The following is a 22159-nucleotide window of genomic DNA, read 5'->3' on the forward strand; positions in this document are numbered from 1 at the left end:
CCCTCCTTGTCCTACTGAAGGGTTTCTAAATCCACTCATTTAAAGCTACCCTTCAGTCCACTGCTGTATCTGAGCATGAATGCACTTTCTTTCATTTTACCTTTTCCCTGTTTCCTCTTCAACTGTTCAGTCCTCATCCCCTTATTTCTTACACCTAAACTATGTTGCTGGGTTTTAAAAAGCTCAGTATTATTTCTAGTTTATGCCAGTCCTTCATAATGTCTTCTTCCTATTTATAACCTCCTTTAGCACAGCAGCGAATCAACCAACCATCTTGATGCTTATTGTGATTGCTTGGTTTCAGACACAATTTGCCCACAATATGATTATGAACACATTTTTCAGAGCAAATTTATATCCTTATTTCCAAGTAGGGGCTTGTTTTTCAAGGGCTGTGTAACATTCCAGAACACTGTGAGCATTACTACAAACATACTAGTAATATTGTGGCAAAGAAGAAGAAAACCAACTTCTGTAACACCATAAAAACTAACATGTTTATTATTGTATTAGTTTGTAGAGAAGAACATCTGATAAAGGAGGTTCTTGGCAATGAAAGCTCATGCTATAAAGTATTGGTTGTGTACAGCAGCAGAGCTTTTTTAAATGAACCTAATGAATAATGCATCTCTTCAGAAGCATTACAGTATAGTTGTCAAAACCAATAGCCTAGAACCTGCTTGCAATATTCAGGTTTATATTGTCTTTACAACAGAAAATGTGGATTCCTGGTATTTTTAAAGGAAAGTTTTTAACCCTGAAGGCTGGGGAACAATATCTAAAAACAAGTCTGTGCAGTTGGCAGGGTGTGCATATCTTGCTGAGTTCCTTGTTCCTCCAACTCTACACCTCCCCTCTTTACTTACTAGTATGTATATTCTAAGACAGCAATATGTGCAAATGGCTAGGTCTGAGTTGAGCTGAATTGGTTCTGAGGTTGCCTGTGTGGACATACTGAGTCCACATACCATAGGTTCAACACCTGTTATTCTAAATGTCATTTTAATACATTGCAATTAGCAAGGTCAGCTTCAGTGACCCTTCTAACCAGGTTTGCAAACTGTAATTTAGAGCACTGCACAACCAGCAAGAAGTCTGGTACATATATAATTCTAAGCAGAGCTAAACTCAAAAAATAGAAGGGAGAGGGAGTTCTCACATAAGAGGAGAGAGAAATAAGCTTACTTTTCCATGGTTAAAAACTGGACTGGCACAGGTGTAACTCTGCCCAGATTAATAACTCCTTAGCTCACTTTAGCCACACACGTGCATTTTCATTCAACTCTAAACAGAGATGGGCAATTTTCATCTATTTCATTTCAACACATACATTAATGGTGACCTGTGGATTTTGATCCATGTCAATGGCAAAGCAAAGAATAAGAAAGCAGCCAATATTCCACATTCTGTCACTCTTGGAAACACGGATGCTGGAAGAGGACACTGACTGTCACAACTCTTTTAAATTGTTTTATTGAATTTGAATATGTTTTGCTTATATGGTTGTAAGCTACACTGGAACTGTGTGATGAAGGGTGCGTAAACTCCTTTCCAGGGAGTCTATATACTTGGTGATGGCATAAGTTTCTATCATCCCATCCTCCAATTCCAGAAACCTGGAACTGGGCCCTTCTCTCCTCCATGTCAGTCTTTGGAATTTAGGCAGGAAGGTTACACCAAGAGGTAATGGAGAACACCATTACTCCTCACACCTGGACATACCACAAAGAGAAATCATTTAATCTGCACCTCCCACATAATTCCATTTGAACAACAGATAATCAAAACATTGAAACACAGCTATAATCCAGGAGGTGTGGGACAGGGCTATTCAGGATGCATAGGAGAAAGAGGGGAAAAATAAGAACAGGAACACTGAGAGAAGTTGGCTTCCAAATATTGGTCTTACAGGACTATTTCAAGAAAGGTTTGCACAACACAGTAAGCTAAACTGTGGCTCACTGGGACTGCACAAATACATGGCATTCCAGAGACCTTGCAGTTTCTTTGCTCCTTCCCCAGTCCTTTTTTGATCCTACTCTGAACTAAGTAATGGTTTGGTTTACCATGTTATCCAAAGCGGGACTTATGGTTATGCTCTCTTTCTCACTAACCATAATCTGCAGCCAACAATAAACCATGGCTAGCAGTGAGAGAGCTTAACTATAAGTCCCCGTTTGGATGAAATGCTTAGCTCTGTGAGGTACAGGAGTAAAGCAGCTGTGAGCTTCTCTCTGGGAGTCCATATGTTTATGCAGTCCTGGTAAGACATGGTTTGGCTTATCCTTTTGTGTCAACCAATCCAATGGATACGAAGTTGTATGAAGCATTGCAGGGGATGGACTAGATTACTTTTTGGGTCCCTTCTAACTCTACAGTTCTATGATTCCAAGTACAGTGGTACCAAGAATACTGTTCCAAGAATAATTCAAATAAATTACAGAAAACAGACTACTTAGGAAAAGCAATATAATGCCACCTAGCATAACACTGACAGCCCATCTCTTTGTACCCACACTGGTATCACCTCCCCCTTACACAACTCCACCCGTCGCCTAGCTCTCCTACCTTACAGGATCATTGTAAAGTTGAACTGGATATTGACGTGTGAGGGAAAGTAGCATACAGTGGTACCTTGTGTTAAGTACTTAATTTGTTCCGGAGGTCCGTTCTTAACCTGAAGCACCACTTTAGCTAATGGGGCCTCCTGCTGCTGCTGTGCCGCCGGAGCACGATTTCTGTTCTCATCCTGAAGCAAAGTTCTTAACCTGAAGCACTATTTCTGGGTTAGTGGAGTCTGTGACCTGAAGCGTACGTAACCTAAAGCGTCTGTAACCCGAGGTACTACTGTAATAATCATTTTATTATTATGACTTGACAGGCTGCCTTCCATATATCCCTCCAGTTTATTTTATTAAATATAATTACAGCACAGCTTTCAAGTTATTAATCAAACCATTCAAAGCAACACACCAGTCCACCACCAGCTGCGTGTTTCTCATCTCCTACCTTACTGAGGGAATACAAAACACACTACTTTCCCTCAGAATCAATGCACACTAAACAGAACGCATAACAGCCTCACCACACTCATTCCACCCATCGTCTGGTTCCATCTCACAGGGCTGCAGTAGGGTTTATACAATTGTATGAGAAGTGCTGCCACTGTTTCCCCCAGTCATCTGTTTCAGTATGCCTTACACTCCCATTTTATTTCAACCTACTTATTCAGGGCAATCTGTACACCACTCAAAACAGCATTCCTAAGTCAATGCAAACCTTTGGACCTCCAGATGTTGCTGGACTCCAACTCTTATCATCCATACCTATTGCCCATGCTGGCATTAGAAAAGCCTTTCTGAAAATTGAATCATCATCAGGCCAAGGGCCCAGCTAGTCCAGCATCCTCTTCTCCCAGTGGCCAACCAGATGCCCCAATGGCAAACATGCAAGCAGAACCTGAACATAAGAGCCCACACCCCTCCTGTGTTTTCCAGAAACTGGTATTCATAAGCTCTGCTCCCTCAAGGACTGTGCAGCCAAAGCATAGCCATTATGGCCAGGAGCCACTGACAGCCCTTTCCTCCTCCACAGATTTGTCTAATCCACTTTTAAAGCCAGGCAAATTGGTGGCCATCTCTGGCTGCAGTGGGAGTGAGTTCTGTAGGCTGCCAATGCGTCGCATGAAGAATTTGACCCGATTCTCCCAACGTCCGGCAGTGTAACAACCAGGACGTGGGAGGCCAGGGTTCAAATCCTGACTCGGCCGTGAAGCACGCTGGGTGATCTCGGCCCTGTCATCGTCTTCCTGTCAATCTAAATCTACTTAATGGGGTTCTTGTGAGGGGACCCTGCACACCCCATTGAGAGGGAAGCTGGGATACAGAGGGGACAGGCAAGCCAGCAAGCAAACCAGCCCAGCGGTTTCGAAAGGGACCCCCCTGCCCCAGTGGCATAGCGTGGGGGGTGCAGGGGGGCCCGGCCGCACTATCTGGGGGTTAGGGTTAGGGGGCGCAAATCCACGGGTTAGGGGGCGCAAATCCACGGGTTAGGGGGCGCAAATCCACGGGTTAGGGGGCGCAAATCCACGGGTTAGGGGGCGCAAATCCACGGGTTAGGGGGCGCAAATCCACGGGTTAGGGGGCGCAAATCCACGGGTTAGGGGGCGCAAATCCACGGGTTAGGGGGCGCAAATCCACGGGTTAGGGGGCGCAAATCCACGGGTTAGGGGGCACAAATCCACGGGTTAGGGGGCGCAAATCTACGGGTTAGGGGGCGCAAATCCACGGGTTAGGGGGTGCAAATTACTTGCCTTGCCCCGGGTGCTGACAACCCACGCTACGCCACTGCCCTGCCCTGAAGGCTTAAGACACGTCACGAAAGGAAAAACGGGGCGAGGAGGGATGAGGAAAAGCAAAGCCACTCCCTCCTAAGCATAGGCCACTTATGGAAGCTTTGAAAACCTTTCTCCTCCTTCCCTGCTCACCTTGAGGGCGTTCTCGTAGATGGTGGCCCTGAACTCCAGCAGCGCCTTCTGGTCGAACTCGCGGCCGTGGATGATGCGCATCTGCTTGAGGAAGGTGGACTTGCCGCTCTCGCCGGCGCCCAGCAGCAGGATCTTGACCAGGCGCCGCACCGAGCGCCGCTCGCGGGCCAGCATCGCGTCGATCTCGCGGCTGCGGCGCCGGGCCTCGCGCTCCGCCTCCCGGCCGCCTTCCTTCCCCGCTTCGCCCGACGCCGGCGGCGGTGGCGGCGTAGGCCTCTCGCCCCTCCGGCCCGACGCCGCGTCGGCCGACAGGAGGCAGCGGCTCAGGGTCCGCACCACCCCGGACATGGCAGGCCGCGGAGAGGAGAGGACGACGACGACGACAGAGGGCGGCGGGCTGAGGAGGCGTCAGGCAGGGGAGCCGCTCTCGGGCCTCGGAGCTAGGAGACCACCCGCCCGCCCATCGCCCCTCCTCACCCGCCGGCGGAGCTGAGGGCGCGGCCCGCCGCGGTTGGCGGAGGGAGGAACCGGCCGCCGCCGCCGCCTCCGCGATTCCCCTCAGAAAAAGGCTTCTTTCCCCTCCCCCACCCACCCGTCAGAAAAGGGCGGGAAAAGGAGCCCCTCGCGCGCCCCTGAACCCTCAACCGTCACTTTCCGGCCGTTGGTCTTCCCTCAGGAGGGAGGGAGGGAGGGGCGGGGGGGGGCAAACAGCGGGGCGACTCGCTCTGCCTTCGCTCCCACTGCCGCCGCCGCCGACTCTCGCCCGCCCCGCCCACTTTCTTCCTCACGCCCACCAGGCGGAGGGGCGGGGCGAGGGCGGGCGGACGCCCTCTCTCCGCTCAATGGGAGAGAAGCATCTCTCGCAAAGTAGCCTCTCATTGGGAGAGACCTATGTCGCTCCAAGCCGGTCATTGGTTTTCTTTTTTTTTTTCTTTTTTTACCCCTGTCGAGTGAGCTCGCTGTGGATTGAGGGGCGGGGACTTTGTAAAGAAAAACCCCGAGAGATTTATGTGAGGGGGGAAGAGGCGGGGTTAGACGCCCCCGCCGACCAATAACAACCGTGGGGAGGGAAGGGAGGGGGAAGGGGATTAGTCCAGGAGGGGTTAAAAAAAAAAAAAGAGGAGACAGGAGGAGGAGCTCCTCCCCTTCAAGGGAGAGGTAGTGGGAGGAGTTTTCCCATGCTGAGAATGGCAGGGAGGCTGACGGCTTCGCTCATTGGATGGGGCGTTGGAGTGACGTCAGTCGGGGAAATCATGAATGGGAAAAGAGGAAGAGGGCGGTGCTCGTAGAGAGATGCGTTCGAGGGGGCGGGGATAGCAACCCCCTGCTAAGAGACCGGAAATGCAGAGCAAGAGCAGCCTCTAGAGATGTCTGTCCGGCGTCTTCTGGAATATAGGGCATGATGTTGTAATGATCTGTATGTTTTAATAAATCTCATGCCTATATAAGCACGTGTTTTTTTATATTGTGTTTTTAAGATGTGAACTGCCTTGAGATCTATGGATAAAAGGGCGACATACAAATTTAATAAATAATAATAAATCACACACACACATTCTACGAATGTTTCCTTGCTTTTTAATCCTAGAATTGTAGAGGCATACCAAGGGTCATGAAATATACTCAGAGTCGCAAAGTGATTTCATGCTCTTTATTCAGCTCATAGTGGTGAGGAGGAATGAATGAATATCCCCTCAAAGTATCTGCTTTATATACATTATTTACACAATGGGCTGCACATGATTGGCTAATTCCGGGTACATAACAGGTCATCTAGTCCAACCCCCTGGAATGACTACTAAAGCATCCCTGACAGGTGTGATGACTGCCACGCCCCCCCAGCCCCCAGATGTTTTATTATATCTGTTTCTATTTTAGCTGTAAGATGCCTTGAATCCCTTTTAGGGAAAAAGACAGATTATAAATGAACACAGCAATGATATAGGAAGCCTCCAAATCTACAGGGTTGCCCTTCAACACCTGCTGCCCTTCCAGATGTTTCGGGCTACAACTAGGGTTCCTGTGAGCTGTAGTCCAAGAGAGCCAGTGTGGTGTAATGGTTAGAGTGCTGTGCTATGAGCTGGAAGTCCTGGGTTCAAATCTCTGCTTTGTTAATGGAGAAATCTGAGGGCTCCCTTGGACAAGAAAGAAGGACGCCAGCCAGGAGTACCAGAGCAAAACAGCAGCCAGTAGGCTTGGTCTTTATTGAAGACCAAGGACTCCCACCTGCCACCAGGTGGAACAAGATGGAAGCCCCAAACAAAAGAGAACCCAAAATTTCATTAGCTGCTAATCCCCATGTTACACCCCCCCAACTACATCACTAATACATCATGATTACATCATGAAAGGAGAGGTCTGGTGGTAGTAATCTGAGCATCCTGGACCCTGCCACATTCCTCCCCTTGCCCTCCACCAAACACCCATCAAGTGTAACAAAAGAGATATTTTCAGTTCCCTGTTTCCCAGCCAAGTTAATCACACCCTTTTGTCTTCATCTGGGTTTGGCATAGAAATTCAACAAACAATAAATATGTTCTAATCCATGTTAGTGGTTATGAATATGGGGCTAAGGAACATATTCACCCCTGATTAGCTAATCCAGAATAATGGAGCGTGATATTTTGATGCCTGCTTGAAGAGCAGGCAGTATTTTGCCAACCACCGTGTGTTGCTTTCTATGTAAGTCCCCCCCCCCCCCCGAACAGGGAATCTCCATGCAGGAAGAGAAATGTGCTCCACAAATGGCATGCAGAAACCTCTCTGTCTCTTTAACACACAATAAACTCTTTCAGTGCAGTCTCCCTTTGTGGTCATGTACAATGCATGCTGCCTCCTTCAGTATCTCTAGAAATCTACCATCTCATCTGTCAGGTGCCACAATTTCTGTAGGGAAAAAAAGATGAAGACTTCTGGAAACAAAATACACCCTTATATCCAGGAGCAAAGAGCACTCGAAAGCAGCCTTTTATATATGGGAAAGTTCTTTCGCACTAGTGCTGGTGTAATGAAAGATCTCTGCACAGAGAACCTGGTAAACCTGTATAATGAGCAAATATACTGAAGTTGTCTGCCATCACTCTGTTCAAAAAAGAGCAGCCCAAGCGACAAGAGGATTCAAGGATCTTCCCTGAAAATAAAGGCTGAAACATTTGAGACTTTTAAGGGTTTTTTTGGGGGGGGGAAGAAGAGATCAAATGGGGCACAAGATGTTGTTGTTGTTGTTTAGTTGTTTAGTCGTGTCCGACTCTTCGTGACCCCCTGGACCAGAGAACGCCAGGCACTCCTGTCTTCCACTGCCTCCCGCAGTTTGGTCAAGCTCATGCTGGTAGCTTCAAGAACACTGTCCAACCATCCCGTCCTCTGTTGTCCCCTTCTCCTTGTGCCCTCCATCTTTCCCAACATCAGGGTCTTTTCCAGGGAGACTTCTCTTCTCATGAGGTGGCCAGAGTATTGGAGCCTCAGCTTCACGATCTGTCCTTCCAGTGAGCACTCAGGGCTGATTTCCTTAAGGATGGAGAGGTTGGATCTTCTTGCAGCCCATGGGACTCTCAAGAGTCTCCTCCAGCACCAGAATTCAAAAGCATCAATTCTTCAGCGATCAGCCTCCTTTATGGTCCAGCTCTCACTTCCCTACATCACTACTGGGAAAACCATAGGTTTAACTATATGGACCTTTGTTGGCAAGGTGATGTCTCTGCTTTTTAAGATGCTGTCTAGGTTTGCCATCGCCTTCCTCCCAAGAAGCAGGCGTCTTTTAATTTCATGGCTGCTGTCACCATCTGCAGTGATCATGGAGCCCAAGAAAGTAAAATCTCTCACTGCCTCCATTTCTTCCCCTTCTAAGATAGGTAGAAATAAACACAAGAAATACCGGTAAACAGAGGGACATATTTCATCCTCTCGTGATTCCAGAACTGAAGCTCACCCAGTGAAACTTACTAACAGTAGATTTGGGTAGACAAACAAAAGCCATTATTCACATGGCGTGTGATTCATCTGTGGAATCCATTGCCACGAGACACAGAGATGGTCACTCTGCATCTTGTGGCAATGGATTCCATAGGCAGATTACACATTGTGTGATGCTACACTTTGGTTTAGCCAAGGGAAGAGAGAGAGAGAGAGAGAGAAGAGAGAATAGTTGGAGCTCTAGGGGGTTAAAGGAATACCCAGAAAAACTGGGTGCTGTGTCTTACAATACTGTGAATCATTCTATTTTTCTCTTATAATTATTCCATTCCTTCACCCCTCTTTTTGGTAGCTGAAGGTGTCTACAGCCCTCATGTCTCCAATTCATTCTGGAGGTCCGTTCTTAACCTGAAACTGTTCTTAACCTGAGGTACCACTTTAGCTAATGGGGCCTCCTGCTGCCGCCACGCGATTTCTGTTCTTATCCTGTTCTTATTTCTGGGTTAGCGGATTCTGTAACCTGAAGCGTATGTAACCTGATGCGCCTGTAACCCGAGGTACCAGGTTAAGAACAGTTTCAGGTTAAGAACGGACCTCCAGAACGAATTAAGTGCTTAACCCGAGGTACCACTGTATCACCCAGTCTCAAATCTCCCATTCTTGAGCAAGGTAATTGAGTGGGTGGTCGCTGAACAACTTCAGGCACATCTGGAAGATGCAGACCATTTGGATCCTGTCAGAGCTGCCCTAGGTCCCAGCTCACAAAGGACCAACGCCAGTTCTGGTTATATACAAAAGTCTTTATTGAAGTTCAGTTTCGATTTCAAAGCCGCGGCGCGCAGCTCTACGCTGTAACAACATGCAAAAAATAAAAAATAAAGAATAAATCTTGTATGAGGAATGTGAGCCCAATATATATTTGCTACCTAAAGGGCAGCTCAAATGCTGCCTCCCTTCATTTTTTTTTTTAAAAAAATCAGATATCCTGCATTCATCTCTCTTCACATACACACGAGCATGGCACGACCAGTCCTGCACAGGAAATGGTAATGTTTCTGTAGGCTTCATCAATAACCACTAATTGTTTCTGCAACATGCCTTCTTCGGGTGGGTAGTGACAGCCCAAAGCCACTAGGTGGCACTGCTCTCCAATTTTTAAAGTACACATTCCGACTCTTCTGCATTTCCTGATTTCTTTCTGTTGCCAATGCTTTTGGTCCTTCTATTACACCTATTTATTATAGATGAAAATAAACCTCATCAGTGGTTACTAACCACAATGGCTTTGATCATCTGAAGCATCTGGCAGGCTTCAGAATACTGGGCTAGACAGGGCTTTGGTCGGATCTGGCAGAGTTGTTCATATGCTCTTACACCCTTCTCCTCTGAGGCAGCAGCTGGGTTGCTGACTGGGCCCATGACCTTGGCAGCCCTGGGTGAGCCAAGGTGGGAGCATTTGCCATTTCAAAATCCCTGCACCTCTCCTTACTTGCAAGTAAACATACATAGGATCATGCTATATGTATAGCGGCCTTTAGGCACAAGAGACCTGGTTTCCAAATCTATTAATAAATGAAATTAAGCCCAAATTAAATGCTTCTCAAATTATCATCATCACAAAAATGCAAAATAAAAACACAAAATACATAATAAAACAAGAACAAACCAAACCAATGAATCCCACCTCTTCCACAAATACATCTAAAAGGACATAGACTACTAATCAGTCCAAGGTCTATTTTTTTTTAAATGATATTTTATTAAGTTTTCACAATAAAGAAGTTATAAGACAATCAATGAGAAAAGCACAAAAAAAATACAAAAGCATAAAAATACAAAAATACAAAAATACAAAAATACAGACAATTGACATAGAAAAAAAAGAAAAAGAGAAAAGAAAAACAAAAATCCCTCTTTTTTTAATTTCTCCTCTTTAGTTAACTTATTTTCCTGACTTCCTCACGCCTCCCTTTTTTGTATTCCACTTAAAAATTGGTTCAGCAAATTCATATCCTATTAGTTTATCCTTAATTATTTTTCCTCACATATTTTAACTTCGAACTTTCATCTAATTTCAATCCACTCTTACATAATCTTTTACCTTATTACTAGAACCCCTTCATTTCATTTCAATGTCATCAACGTTCAAAAATTTTACAATGTTTCTGTAAATAGATTTTGAATTTCCTCCAATCTTCTTCCACCAACTCTTCTCCCTGGTCTCGAATTCTGCCAGTCATTTCCGCCAGTTCCATGTAGTCCATGATAATCAGTCCAAGGTCTAGTTGAAAAGGAATGTTTTCATCTGGCACCTAAAGAGTTATAATGAAGATGCCACACAAACTTCACTTGGGGAGAGCGTTCCACAGATGGGGAGCCACTGCAGAAAAGGCCTGTTTTCATGTTGCCACCCTCCAGACCTCTTGTGGACGAGGCACACAAAGAAGGGTCTAGCATGAGGATTGCTGGGTCTGGTTTGGTTCATATGGAGACAGGCAGTCCTTGAGGTATTGCAGTTTTGAGCCATGAAATACTTGATAGGTCCAAACCAGGACTTTGAATTGGGCCTAGAAACTAATTGGACGCGGGTGGCCCTGTGGGTTAAACCACAGAACCTAGGACTTGCCGATCAGAAGGTTGGTGGTTCGAATCCCCACGACGGGGTGAGCTCCCGTTGTTCGGTCCCAGCTTCTGCCAACCTAGCAGTTCGAAAGCACGTCAAAGTGCAAATAGATAAATAGGTACTGCTCCAGCGGGAAGGTTAACGGCGTTTCCATGTGCTACTCTGGTTCGCCAGAAGCGGCTTAGTCATGCTGGCCACATGACCCGGAAACTGTACGCCGGCTCCCTCGGCCAATAAAGCGAGATGAGCGCCGCAACCCCAGAGTCGTCCGCGACTGGACCTAATGGTCAGGGGTCCCTTTACCTAGAAACTAATTGCATTACAACATCTGGCTGATCCAATTCACGGTGTTCGCGAGGACTGTACTTTAAAGATCACCCCATGTCCTTCTACATGGCTAGAGCAAAGGGGAACATCTCCAAAGGAAAAAGAAAGACGGAAGAAAAGAAAACCCTGTGCACTTTTGCACATGCACTGGGGACTGGCAACGTGGTGAGTGGAAGAGGTGGGGGCATATGAGAATGCGGGAGCTGTGCTCCAGCAGTCCAGGGGTTTCCTCTCTCACAGGAAGGTGGCTGGTTGGCTAAGGGTGAAGTGTAGTTGGGTTCCCATGAGGCAAGGCACAGTGATAACAGCAAGAACCTTTATTGAACAAACAGAACTGGACAACAGGGGCAAAGCAACTGCTTATATACATTTCTGAAAGCCTGGGCCACTCCCACTCCCAACGGGATTGGCTGTGTAAACGTCCAAGCTGCGAATCGTAAGTCAGAGTTTAAGGGCCAATGGCAGAGGCCCAAATCCTGAAATGTTCTGTGATTGGATATCATGTATCGAATCAGAATACAGGGGCTCAGAATCCTTAGTCCAGACTCAAGCTCAGGCAAACACAGACCACGGAATACAAAACAAAGGGGAAGCCGCCTTTTCCTGTAGCATTTCTCCTCCTCATTCTCTTGCCCCATGGAATGAAATTTAACCTCAGTTTTTTCTTGTTGCTGTTGTTGATGAGACAGGAAGTGTTATGTACTGAAGTTCTCACCCTGGGCCAGCAGGGAGATACTGTAGATGGTTTTCACTCAGGTCCACATATGCAAATAAGGAATTGAAAGTGGCGTTCAGTGATTGGATAGTTACAGAAAGTTGTTACTGTTGCTTTGTAGTTGAGCTCTATATAACCAGGTTGGCTGAACCCTTCAGCTCAGTTCTGTTCTAGCCTGTGAATAAACAAGAGCTGTTTGAAGAATCACTGTGTCATCTGATATGTTCAGCCACAACTTAACAAGTGAGGCATGTTTTTGCTCTGAGTGGCTGAGAGGTCAGGGCTTCAAGCAGCTCTTTGATGCAGGGAAAGGGGACCTGAGAAGCTTTGCTGACCTTTCCCTTCCCTTCATCCCAAAGGAATGCCCATGAAATGGTTTTATCTGGATTGTGCTCGTTTTTGGGTTCAGCGCTCTGGTGCAAGGCAGCTGACTCGTGCCAAAGTGCCGGACCCAAAGATGGGATGTTCCCGGATCCAATCAGAAGCTTTTAACGGCTTCTCTGATTCCTGGATGTCTTGCTTAAATCAGGAACCTTAAGCAATATGTAATTGGCAGCCGGTCCAGTCAGGCCAGGATAGGTGTATGCTCAGAACATCCTATTAATTTCTCTGGCAGAGACAGTTAAGCATATGTTTGACTTTCCCAGTGGCATCAATGGGACTTTAAAATGCTTAGCTCTGGCTGGGTCCTGCTTAATGTAATTAAAAGCACATGACAAGATATCCATGCTTATATTCTGGTTGCAATAAGTACTTTGAAGCTTTCATTTAGCCCCACTGACGAAGTGAGTGGCTGCCCTGCGCTGTGCATAACATTACGCCAGAGTTGAAACATTGCAAACCCTCTGCTCCAGCATAATTTCCCATCATGCACCCTGCTAACATTGGTTCATATGCACTGCATATTATGTAAACGCCTGCTAGGCTTCCGGGGTCAACGTCAGTCTCTTTCCATTATTAATTTAGGTCAGGTGTGCCACATTTAATTTTCATTTTCCTCACACAGTCTTCTTCTTGCCCCCCAAGGGGGATGAAATATAAATACTAAAATATGTGTGTCATGGCTCCTTTGTCAATTAATCTTCACCCATTCCATAATTCTTAGAGGAACGACTGTTCGCCTTCATTAGCATTCCGAGCCAGGGCTGCCACGCAAGTTAGTTTACTTTCGGAACACGGCGCCTCCAACTACTCTTCAAATTATTAATTCTTGAAAGATGCTGAATATGTTTTTGAACCTGATGTATGGCTCTCCCATCGACGTTCTGCAACAAGGCCCTTGCCGGGTTCCACAGAAGAAATGAGTAAGGAGCTGGGCTCGGCGATTTGCATAGCCAAGGTTGAGGCCCACCATGCAAATGAAGGATCTGGAGAACCTCGACAGGTGTGGGGATGGGAGCAGGTGTGAGTGATGGCCGGATGTGGTGCACTTCAGTGGCTCTGCACCTTTGAACATGGCGGGGTCCACAAGGATGGGAAACAGATGGACTTCATAGTTTAGAGAAAGCGCTAGCAAGAGGCGACCTTAGGGAAGTTTGTCAAATTATGCAGGGCATGGAGAAAGAAAAGTTTTTCCCCTCCCTTCTTGTAACATCCAGAGAAGCTGAATGTTGGAAGATGCAAGGCAGGGGAAAGGAAGTACTGTATTTTTCGCTCCATAAGACGCACCTGACCATAAGACGCACCTAGTTTTTAGAGGAGGAGAACAAGAAAAAATATTTTGGGTGCAGGCTGTAGCCATGGACATGCTATGTGACCTGATGGTGAATTTGGGGTGACCCAATGTAAAAATCCTGAGGATCCATGGGCTTCTACCTCCCCCCTCCCAGGCAGCTTCCGCTAGCATCCTTTATCTCTCTCCCGATCCCACCAATCAGCTGCTTCCTTTCAACACTCCCTTCCTTCTTGTTTGCCTTAGTGTCTTTTCCTTAGCTGGAGCAGTTTTTTGCTCCTCCTCTTCTTCTATTTTCTTTCCTCATTGATTTAGTCTTCCTGCTTCCCCCTTTGCAAGTTTGCTGTCTTTACCTCCCCTCTCCCAGGCAGCCTCTTTTATTGCTAGCATCCCTTACCTCCCTCTCCAATCGCTTGCCGATTAGTGGCTTTGTTTCCACACCCACTTCCCTCTTTTTTTTTAAATTATAAAAAAAGCGTTATCTGCTTTTAGCCCCTGGGCAATTCGGCTCCAGGGACCATGCATTCGCTCCATAAGACACACAGACATTTCCCCTCACTTTTTAGGAAGAAAAAAATGCGTCTTATGGAGCGAAAAATACGGTACTTCGCCCAGCTTCAATGGCTTCTGGCCATGGTGGCTTTGCTCTGCCTCCATGGCAGAAATGGAAGTTCTTGAAGCCACAGGAGAAGAGAGTTGCTCACATCCCACTGGCAGGTTTCCCACAGGCATCTGGCCAGATTTAGGTTTGATGCAGCCCTCAGCTGCTGAAGGTAATGGAACCCTTTAGATGTCCAGCTGTCCTTTGTCAACAACAAATTGTCGCTGGTTTTTTGTGTTGAATATATGCTGTATGGTAATTTCTGGACCTAATAGGTATCCAAAGCCATTTGCACATAACAAAATATGTATTGTATCAAAGTAATTGTTGAACTGAAACGCAACCAGTCAATGCAGAATGTAAGCAGCCTATATATAGAAAGGAGCAAAACAGTGATATTTGAGGGAGCAGGCTAGCAGGCGGGGCTCATGACTTACATCAGAGGAGCCTGCACAACACAAAACACTATTGCTGTATGTAGATTTTATTTGTTTTTTATCTTATATTTTGGAAAAGTACATCCAGTTTATTCCTTTAAATTTTTTTGGGGTCCCCAAGAGAGTGGGGCCCTAAGCTATAGCTTGTTTAGCTTATACGTAAATCTGGCGCTGTGGGCCACTGTGAGAACAAGGTGCTGGACTAGATGTGTCATGGTCCTGACCCAGCAGGCTTTTCTTATGCTCTTACTCTACAAATGTTTTCAAGGATCCTTCCCCAGCCTGGTCCCTCCACAGCTTGGGGCCACAGCTCCCACTAAGTTGGCTTGGACCAATTGGAGTTGCAGTTGGAGGTTGGTAGGCAAAGCATGGTTTTAAAGCATGGGTGGGCAAGTGTGGTGCCCAAATCCAGCCCTAAAACGATTTCAGTGGGCTCTGGGTTACCCATGCTGCTCAAAGAACATTCCCTCCAACATGTTGAGTACCAAAACCACGTGACCCGCATGGAGCCCAAAAGACGTGCTTTTCTCGAGGCCATGCTGTTGCAGTGATCAAAACTGTGTGTTTTGGGGCACCGTGCAAGATTGTGGGTCCCCAAAGGTGATTTTTTTCAGCTTGAGATAGCGCATAATTGCGCAAGACCACAACATGCAAAACGGCTGCCATGATCTCGCAGGGAGAAATAGGATGTCCTGGTTTTTCTGCGACACTTGTCTGTATAATACAGGGGTCACCAAACTTTTTCAGCAGGGGGCCGGTTGACTGTCCCTCAGACCTTGTGGGGGGCCGGACTATATTTTTTGGGGGGAAATGAACGAATTCCTATGCCCCACAAATAACCCAGAGATGCATTTTAAATAAAAGCACACCTTCTAATGTAAAAACATGCTGATTCCTGGACCGTCCACGGGCCGGACTGGGAAGGTGATTGGGCTGGATCCGGCCCCCGGGCCTTAGTTTGCCTACCCATGGTATAATATGTGGGTGCAAGGGTGTAGAAAGGTAGGCGGGCTGCCCTGGATGTCATCCCTGAGGGCAGGTGACAAAATACCCCTAGGCGGATCGCCGCCCCGCCCCCCTCGGCATCAATCGCCCCCTGAACACCCATCCCCACGCCCATCGCCCCCCTGGATGCTGATCGCACCACCCCCTGGGTGCATGGCTGGGTGCCCAAGTGGCTAGCTCCATTGCTGTGTGGAAGCATGCAACGATGCTGCGAAGCCTGGACATGTGTGCTCCCTGAGATTTAGGGTCTTCCTTCTAGCCATCACCTCTTGTAGCAAGTTGGGGTGGCCAAGGAGCATGGCATTTCTGGCCCTTGGGCCCAGTATAATAATAATAATAATAATAATAATAATAATAATAATAATAATAATAATTTATTATCTATACCCCACCCATCTGGCTGGGCTTCCCCAGCCACTCTGGGCGGCTTCCAACAGAATATTAAAATACTGTAATACATCATACATGAAAAGCTTCCCTAAACAGGGCTGCCTTCAGATGTCTTCTAAAAGTCTGGTAGTAGTTGTTCTCTTTGACATCTGGTTGGAGGGCGTTCCACAGGGAGGGCGCCACTACCGAGAAGGCCCTCTGCCTGGTTCCCTGTAACTTGGCTTCTCGCAGTGAGGGAACCACCAGAAGGCCCTCGACGCAGGACCTCAGCGTCTGGGCAGAACAATGGAGGTTGAGACGCTCCTTCAGCTATACTGGACCGAGGCCGTTTAGGGCTTTAAAGGCCAGCCCCAACACTTTGAATTGTGCTCAGAAATGTACTGGGAGCCAATGTAGGTCTTTCAAGACTGGTGTTATGTGGTCTCGGCAGCTGCTTCCAGTCACCAGTCTAGCTGCTGCATTCTGTTGTTGTTTTTTTTAAATAATATTTATTAAAATTTCAAAAAAGTTACAAGAATAAAAAAAGAAAAGAAAAAGAAACAAAAAAATTACAAAATACAAAAAGTAAAAACAATTAAAAACAAATCAACCTTTCCATATCTTGACTTTCATTTACTTGTTTCCCTGACCCCCTCACACCTCCCTTTTTTGTGTCCTAGTTCAGTTAGTTATTTCAGCAAATCCTTTCCATTTTTACTTTTATCTTAGTAATTTATCATAATATATTATAACTTTACATTCTCACCTGTTAATAATCCATCTTTAAATACTCCTTTATAACATTTACTGCTAAAACCACATAACTTCATTCCAACATCCTTCTAACATTCCTTAATTTTACAATATTTCTGTAGATAGTCTTTAAATTTCTTCCAATCTTCTTCTACCGACTCTTCTCCCTGGTCTCGGATTCTGCCAGTCATTTCCGCCAGCTCCATGTACTCCATCACCTTCATCTGCCATTCTTCCCGGGTGGGTAGTTCTTGTGTCTTCCAATACTTTGCGATGAGTATTCTTGCTGCTGTTGTGGCATACATAAAAAAAGTTCTATCCTTCTTTAACACCAATTGGCCGACCATGCCCAGGAGAAAGGCATCTGTTTTTTTCAGGAAAGTATATTTAAATACCTTTTTCATTTCATTATAGATCATCTCCCAGAAAGCCTTAATCCTTGGGCACATCCACCAAAGGTGAAAGAATGTACCTTCAGTCTCTTTACATTTCCAACATTTATTATCGGGCAAATGATATATTTTTGCGAGCTTGACTGGTGTCATGTACCACCTGTATATCATTTTCATAATATTCTCTCTTAAGGCATTACATGCCGTCAGTGGCGTAGCGTGGGTTGTCAGCACCCGGGGCAAGGCAAGTAATTTGCTCCCCCTAACCCGTGGATTTGCGCCCCCTAACCCGTGGATTTGCCCTAACCCCAGATGTTGCGCCCGGTGCGGCCGGCACCCCCTGCACCCCCCACGCTACGCCACTGCATGCCGTAAACTTCATACCTGTGGTCCATAACTGTTCCCAGTCAGCCAGCATAATAGCTGCTGCATTCTGGATTAGTTGTAGTTTCCGGGTCACCTTCATAGGTAGCCACACAAAGAATGCATTGCAGTAGTCCAAGCGGGAGATAACTAGAGCATGCACCACTCTGGCGAGACAGTCTGCGGGCAGGGAGGGTCTTATCCTGCGTACCAGATGGAGCTGGTAGGCAGCTGCCCTGGACACAGAATTGACCTGCGCCTCCATGGGCAGCTGTGAGTCCAGAATGACTCCCAGGCTGCACACCTGGTCCTTCTGGGGCACAGTTACCCCATTCAGGACCAGGGAGCCCTCCACACCAGCCCACCCCCTGTCCCCCCAAAACAGTGTCTATAGAAAAGAGAGAACCCCCTGCTCTGGAAGAGAGGGCCAATGGCTTCAAGTGACAAGGAAGGCGATTCCAAATAAACTTCAGGAAGAACTTTCTGACGGCGAGAGCTGGAATAGTGGAATTGCAGGGGGTTGAACTTGGTGGTCCTTGCAACTCTATGACTCTATGAATATAGAAGCTGGCCTTCCCGTCACGTTTGAAAGCATGAGAGTTAAAAGCAAGCCAGAGGAACCAGCAGAGTTTTTGCCAGGAACTGAAGCTACCAGCTCAAGCGAACATCTGTTTCCCCTTCAAATGCAGAGCCGCAACAGCGAGCCACGCACGAGTTTTATGAAACCCTGTTAATTTCCTGCTGGCCTGGGGATCTCTCTGTCAGTCTCTGTTTCTGTCTAATCAGATGAAAAGTATTTTCGCAAAATGCCGCAGGAGGGGGGAGGCGCTCAGGGTTTGGCAAACAGTGGGGGTGGTGGTTTCATTTTCAATAACAATTGTTATTCTTATTTTTAACGGCCAGTCTAGTTACGAAGTATAGCAGTCTGCAGCAGTGTCAAGCAGCACAGCACTAGGCCTGTCTACTCAGACGTAAGCCCAATTGAGTGCGGTGGACCTTACTCCCAGGTAAGTGCGTATAGGATTGCGGCCTGAAGTGCTTTGTAAAGGTAAAGGGACCCCTGAACATTAGGTCCAGTTGTGGCTGACTCTGGGGTTGCGGCACTCATCTCGCTTTATTGGCCGAGGGAGCCGGCGCACAGCTTCCGGGTCATGTGGCCAGCATGACTAAGCCGCTTCTGGCGAACCAGAGCAGCACACGGAAACGCCGTTTACCTTCCCGCCAGAGTGGTACCTATTTATCTACTTGCACTTTGACGTGCTTTCGAACTGCTAGGTTGGCAGGAGCAGGGACTGAGCAACAGCAGCTCACCCCGTCGTGGGGATTCGAATCGCCGACCTTCTGATCGGCAAGTCCTAGGCTCTGTGGTTTAACCCACAGCGCAACCTGCGTCCCTTCAAAGTGCTTTGTATCTCGTTTGTATCTTCATAAATACAACATTAGCTGTGCTGTATTTTAACAGCTAAGGCCTGAACTGTGTGCTGCAGCCTTGGACAACCTGGTACCATCCAGATGCTTTTGACTACAACTCCCATCAGCCCCTTCAGCTAGTGGAGTATGCAGTTCTACAAAGGCTGCCGTACTGTTGACTAGTATGGGACAACCAGCTACAGGGAATCAGGCAAAAGGCCTTCTCGGTAGTGGCCCCCACCACTTGACGCAGAGATAAGGATTCCACACACCATCAGGAGAACTTCATTTATTCATTCACATGTCTTTTGAGAGCACTGGTTAATACACTTTATGTATTCAGTGGTCTGTGTTTGCCTGAGCTTGAGTCTGGACTAAGGATTCTGAGCCCCTGTGTTCTGATTGGATACATGATATCCAGTCACAGAACATTTCAGGATTTGGGCCTCTGCCATTGGCCCTTAAACTCTGACTTATGATTTGCAGCTTGGAAGTTTAGACAGCCAATCCCGTTGGGAGTGGGAGTGGCCCAGGCCTTCAGAAATTTATATAAGCAGTTGCTTTGCCCCTGTTGTCCAGTTCTGTTTGTTCAATAAAGGTTCTTACTGTTATCACTGTGTCTTGTCTTGTGGGAACCCACCTACGCTTCAATACATATAAAGGCTCTGTCCTCACGGGCCCATCGCTAGAATCTGGATCTGGGCACTTTACTTGCCCTTGAAGTAGGAAGCGCCAAAGTTAACAGGGTGCGTGTGGGAAGCTTGAGGACCCCGCTTTTTACCTGTTAAAAAGATAAGCATGTTTCTAGTCCACATGCTTATGGAAAGAAAAGGCCTGGAAACAATCGAAGCTCTCGGACAAGGACTGGATCTCCAGGTGTGGCTCATAACAGCTCCCTTCCACTCCAGCTAGTGGCCCCATAGGCAGGGAGGATGTGGGCTTCTGGAGGGCCGGATGTTCTGCAACCCTGTCTTAGCTGCTCTGACTCCCAGAAGCCTCCCAGAGACAGCTCCGGGTGGGAGCTGCAGACGCAGCATCGTGGGAGTGACTGTCCTTACGTCCTTCCTGCTGGCCCGGCCCACCCATGAGGCAAAGTGAGGCAACTGCCTCAGGTGGCAGAATCCCCAGTAGCAGCAGATCCAGCCTCCGAGGAACGAATTACCCACTGCTGCTGCTGCTGCTGCTGCAGCCATGTGCTCCTTTGAGGCCAGATCTGCCAGCTCCTCAGCAGAGGCGTAGGAAGGGGGTCCGCCCCAGGTGTCATGACTGAGGGGGGCAACAAAATGGCAGGCAAGTGGGCGGCACACCTTGCGCCCTGCGGAGAGCAGGAGGAGAGTGAGCAGCAGCTTCCCCGCCCCTCTCCTAATAATAATAATAATAATAATAATAATAATAATAATAATAATTTATTATTTATACCCCCGCCCATCTGGCTGGGCTTCCCCAGCCAGTCTGGGCGGCTTCCAACAAAATATTAAAATACAGTAATGCATCAAACATTAAAAGCTTCTTGTTATGTACTGAGTTGAATAGGATCCAAAAGGCAGCAGTCTGATTGGTCCTAGAACAATAGGATCCAGAATGCAGCAGTCTGATTGGTCCACAGGAGCCACCCAATCCAGCTCCAGGTGGAAGTGAACCCGCAACCTGATTGGCCTACAGGTGAATCCCGGAATTAGCCAATCACGTGGGGCCCATTGTGTAAATAATGTATATAAAGCAGACATTCTGGGGGAACTTCCATTCCTCACTACTATGAGCTGAATAAAGAGCATGAAATCCACTCTCGACTTCAAGTATATTTCACTTCTCTAAGCAGGGCTGCCTTCAGATGTCTTCTAAAAGTCTGGACTGTGGCGCGTGAGAGGGCACCCTCCGTGCCCCGCCCCCCTTGGGAGCATGCCAGGCCTGGACAGTGCAGGCATACGCTCCACCGCTGCTCCTACCCAGCTCACCCCCAAAATGCTGCCTCTACAGCAGCCTCTTGGCCAACAGGAGGCGCTGCTTGTCTCCTCCCACCCTTGTTCCTGATGTAGCTCTTTATCCTCCCCTCGTTCCGGAGGTAGATCTTCCTTCACCTTCTTCCCTGGTGAGGGTGGGGGCACCATTTTGTGGCTTGCCTCAGGAGCCAAAACGTCTTGGGCTGGCCTCACCCAGTGGCGTAGCGTGGGGGGTGCAGGGGGGCCGGCCGCACCAGGCGCAACATTTGGGGGGGGGCCGCGCTTGCCGCCTCCGGAGTCGCCGAAGAGCCTCGGGCGCGGGCTGTAGCAGAGCCCCATGTCTTGCGGAACCGATGAGCTGTGCGCTCGTCCGGAGTGAAGGCGTCCGGCAGGCAGCGGCTCTCAGCGCTTGCCGCGGTCCCCGCACGTCAGGGCCATGGAGGGCACGCCAGGCAGCCCCTCCTCACAGCCCCGCCGCCGCCGCCGCCGCTGCTGCTGGGCCATGTTGCATTTTCCTCGCCTCTCTGCCCTCCTCCTCCTCCGGGCAAGCGGCGTTTTTGGGCGGCAGCGCCAGCGGCAACTCGCCTCAGATCACCTGACACGGACCTGCCGCCGCCGCCGTGGCTACCTTACCGTAAATACCCCAGCCCAGGCAGCAGCAAGAAGCAGCTGGCAGCGGCGGCAGGTTAGGGGTTAGGGGGCGCAAATTACTTGCCTTGCCCCGGGTGCTGACAGCCCACGCTACGCCGCTGGCCTCACCTCCCTGAGGGCAAAGAAAATGGTGACACCACACAGTGGCAGAAAAAGCTCGGGGGGAAATGCCTTGGAGGTGTGCAAGGCAGCGAGGCGGCAACTGCAGACTGCTGGCTAGAGGTGCTCGTCCCATTTCTGCACCGGCCCATTGGATTTCCCATTATTTAGAGCTTTTATTTATTTCCCCATGCCTCGGCGATCTCGTTGTTTACTTGTAACATTGTGCTGACAGCTTCCTGGTTCCCTAAGGCTTTCTATCTGCTGGCATAAAAGCGGGGGGACAATGCACACTGCACCTGTGTTACAAGAGGGTCCCTTCCCCCCCTCCACGCCTGTCAAAAGGCAGGGATTAGATGCAGAATAATGCAGCCCCTCCACCCAGCGCCTCCCCCCCCCCAAAA

The 22159-nt window shown here is 48.0% G+C and overlaps 1 protein-coding gene across 1 annotated transcript in view; it reads right to left on the minus strand.

The window, feature by feature from the left end:
• Positions 1-4894, minus strand: part of GNA12 (G protein subunit alpha 12) — a 35191-nt gene extending 30297 nt beyond the window's left edge. The window contains exon 1 of the mRNA XM_081839959.1: positions 4487-4894. Within this exon, the coding sequence (XP_081696085.1) occupies positions 4487-4834 (348 nt within the window). The 5' untranslated portion in view covers positions 4835-4894. The remainder of the gene's footprint in view (positions 1-4486) is intronic.
• Between the last annotated feature and the right edge of the window lie 17265 nt (positions 4895-22159).

This window comes from Podarcis erhardii, assembly GCF_964252035.2.
Source record: "Podarcis erhardii genome assembly, chromosome: 14".
Taxonomy (NCBI): domain Eukaryota; kingdom Metazoa; phylum Chordata; class Lepidosauria; order Squamata; family Lacertidae; genus Podarcis; species Podarcis erhardii.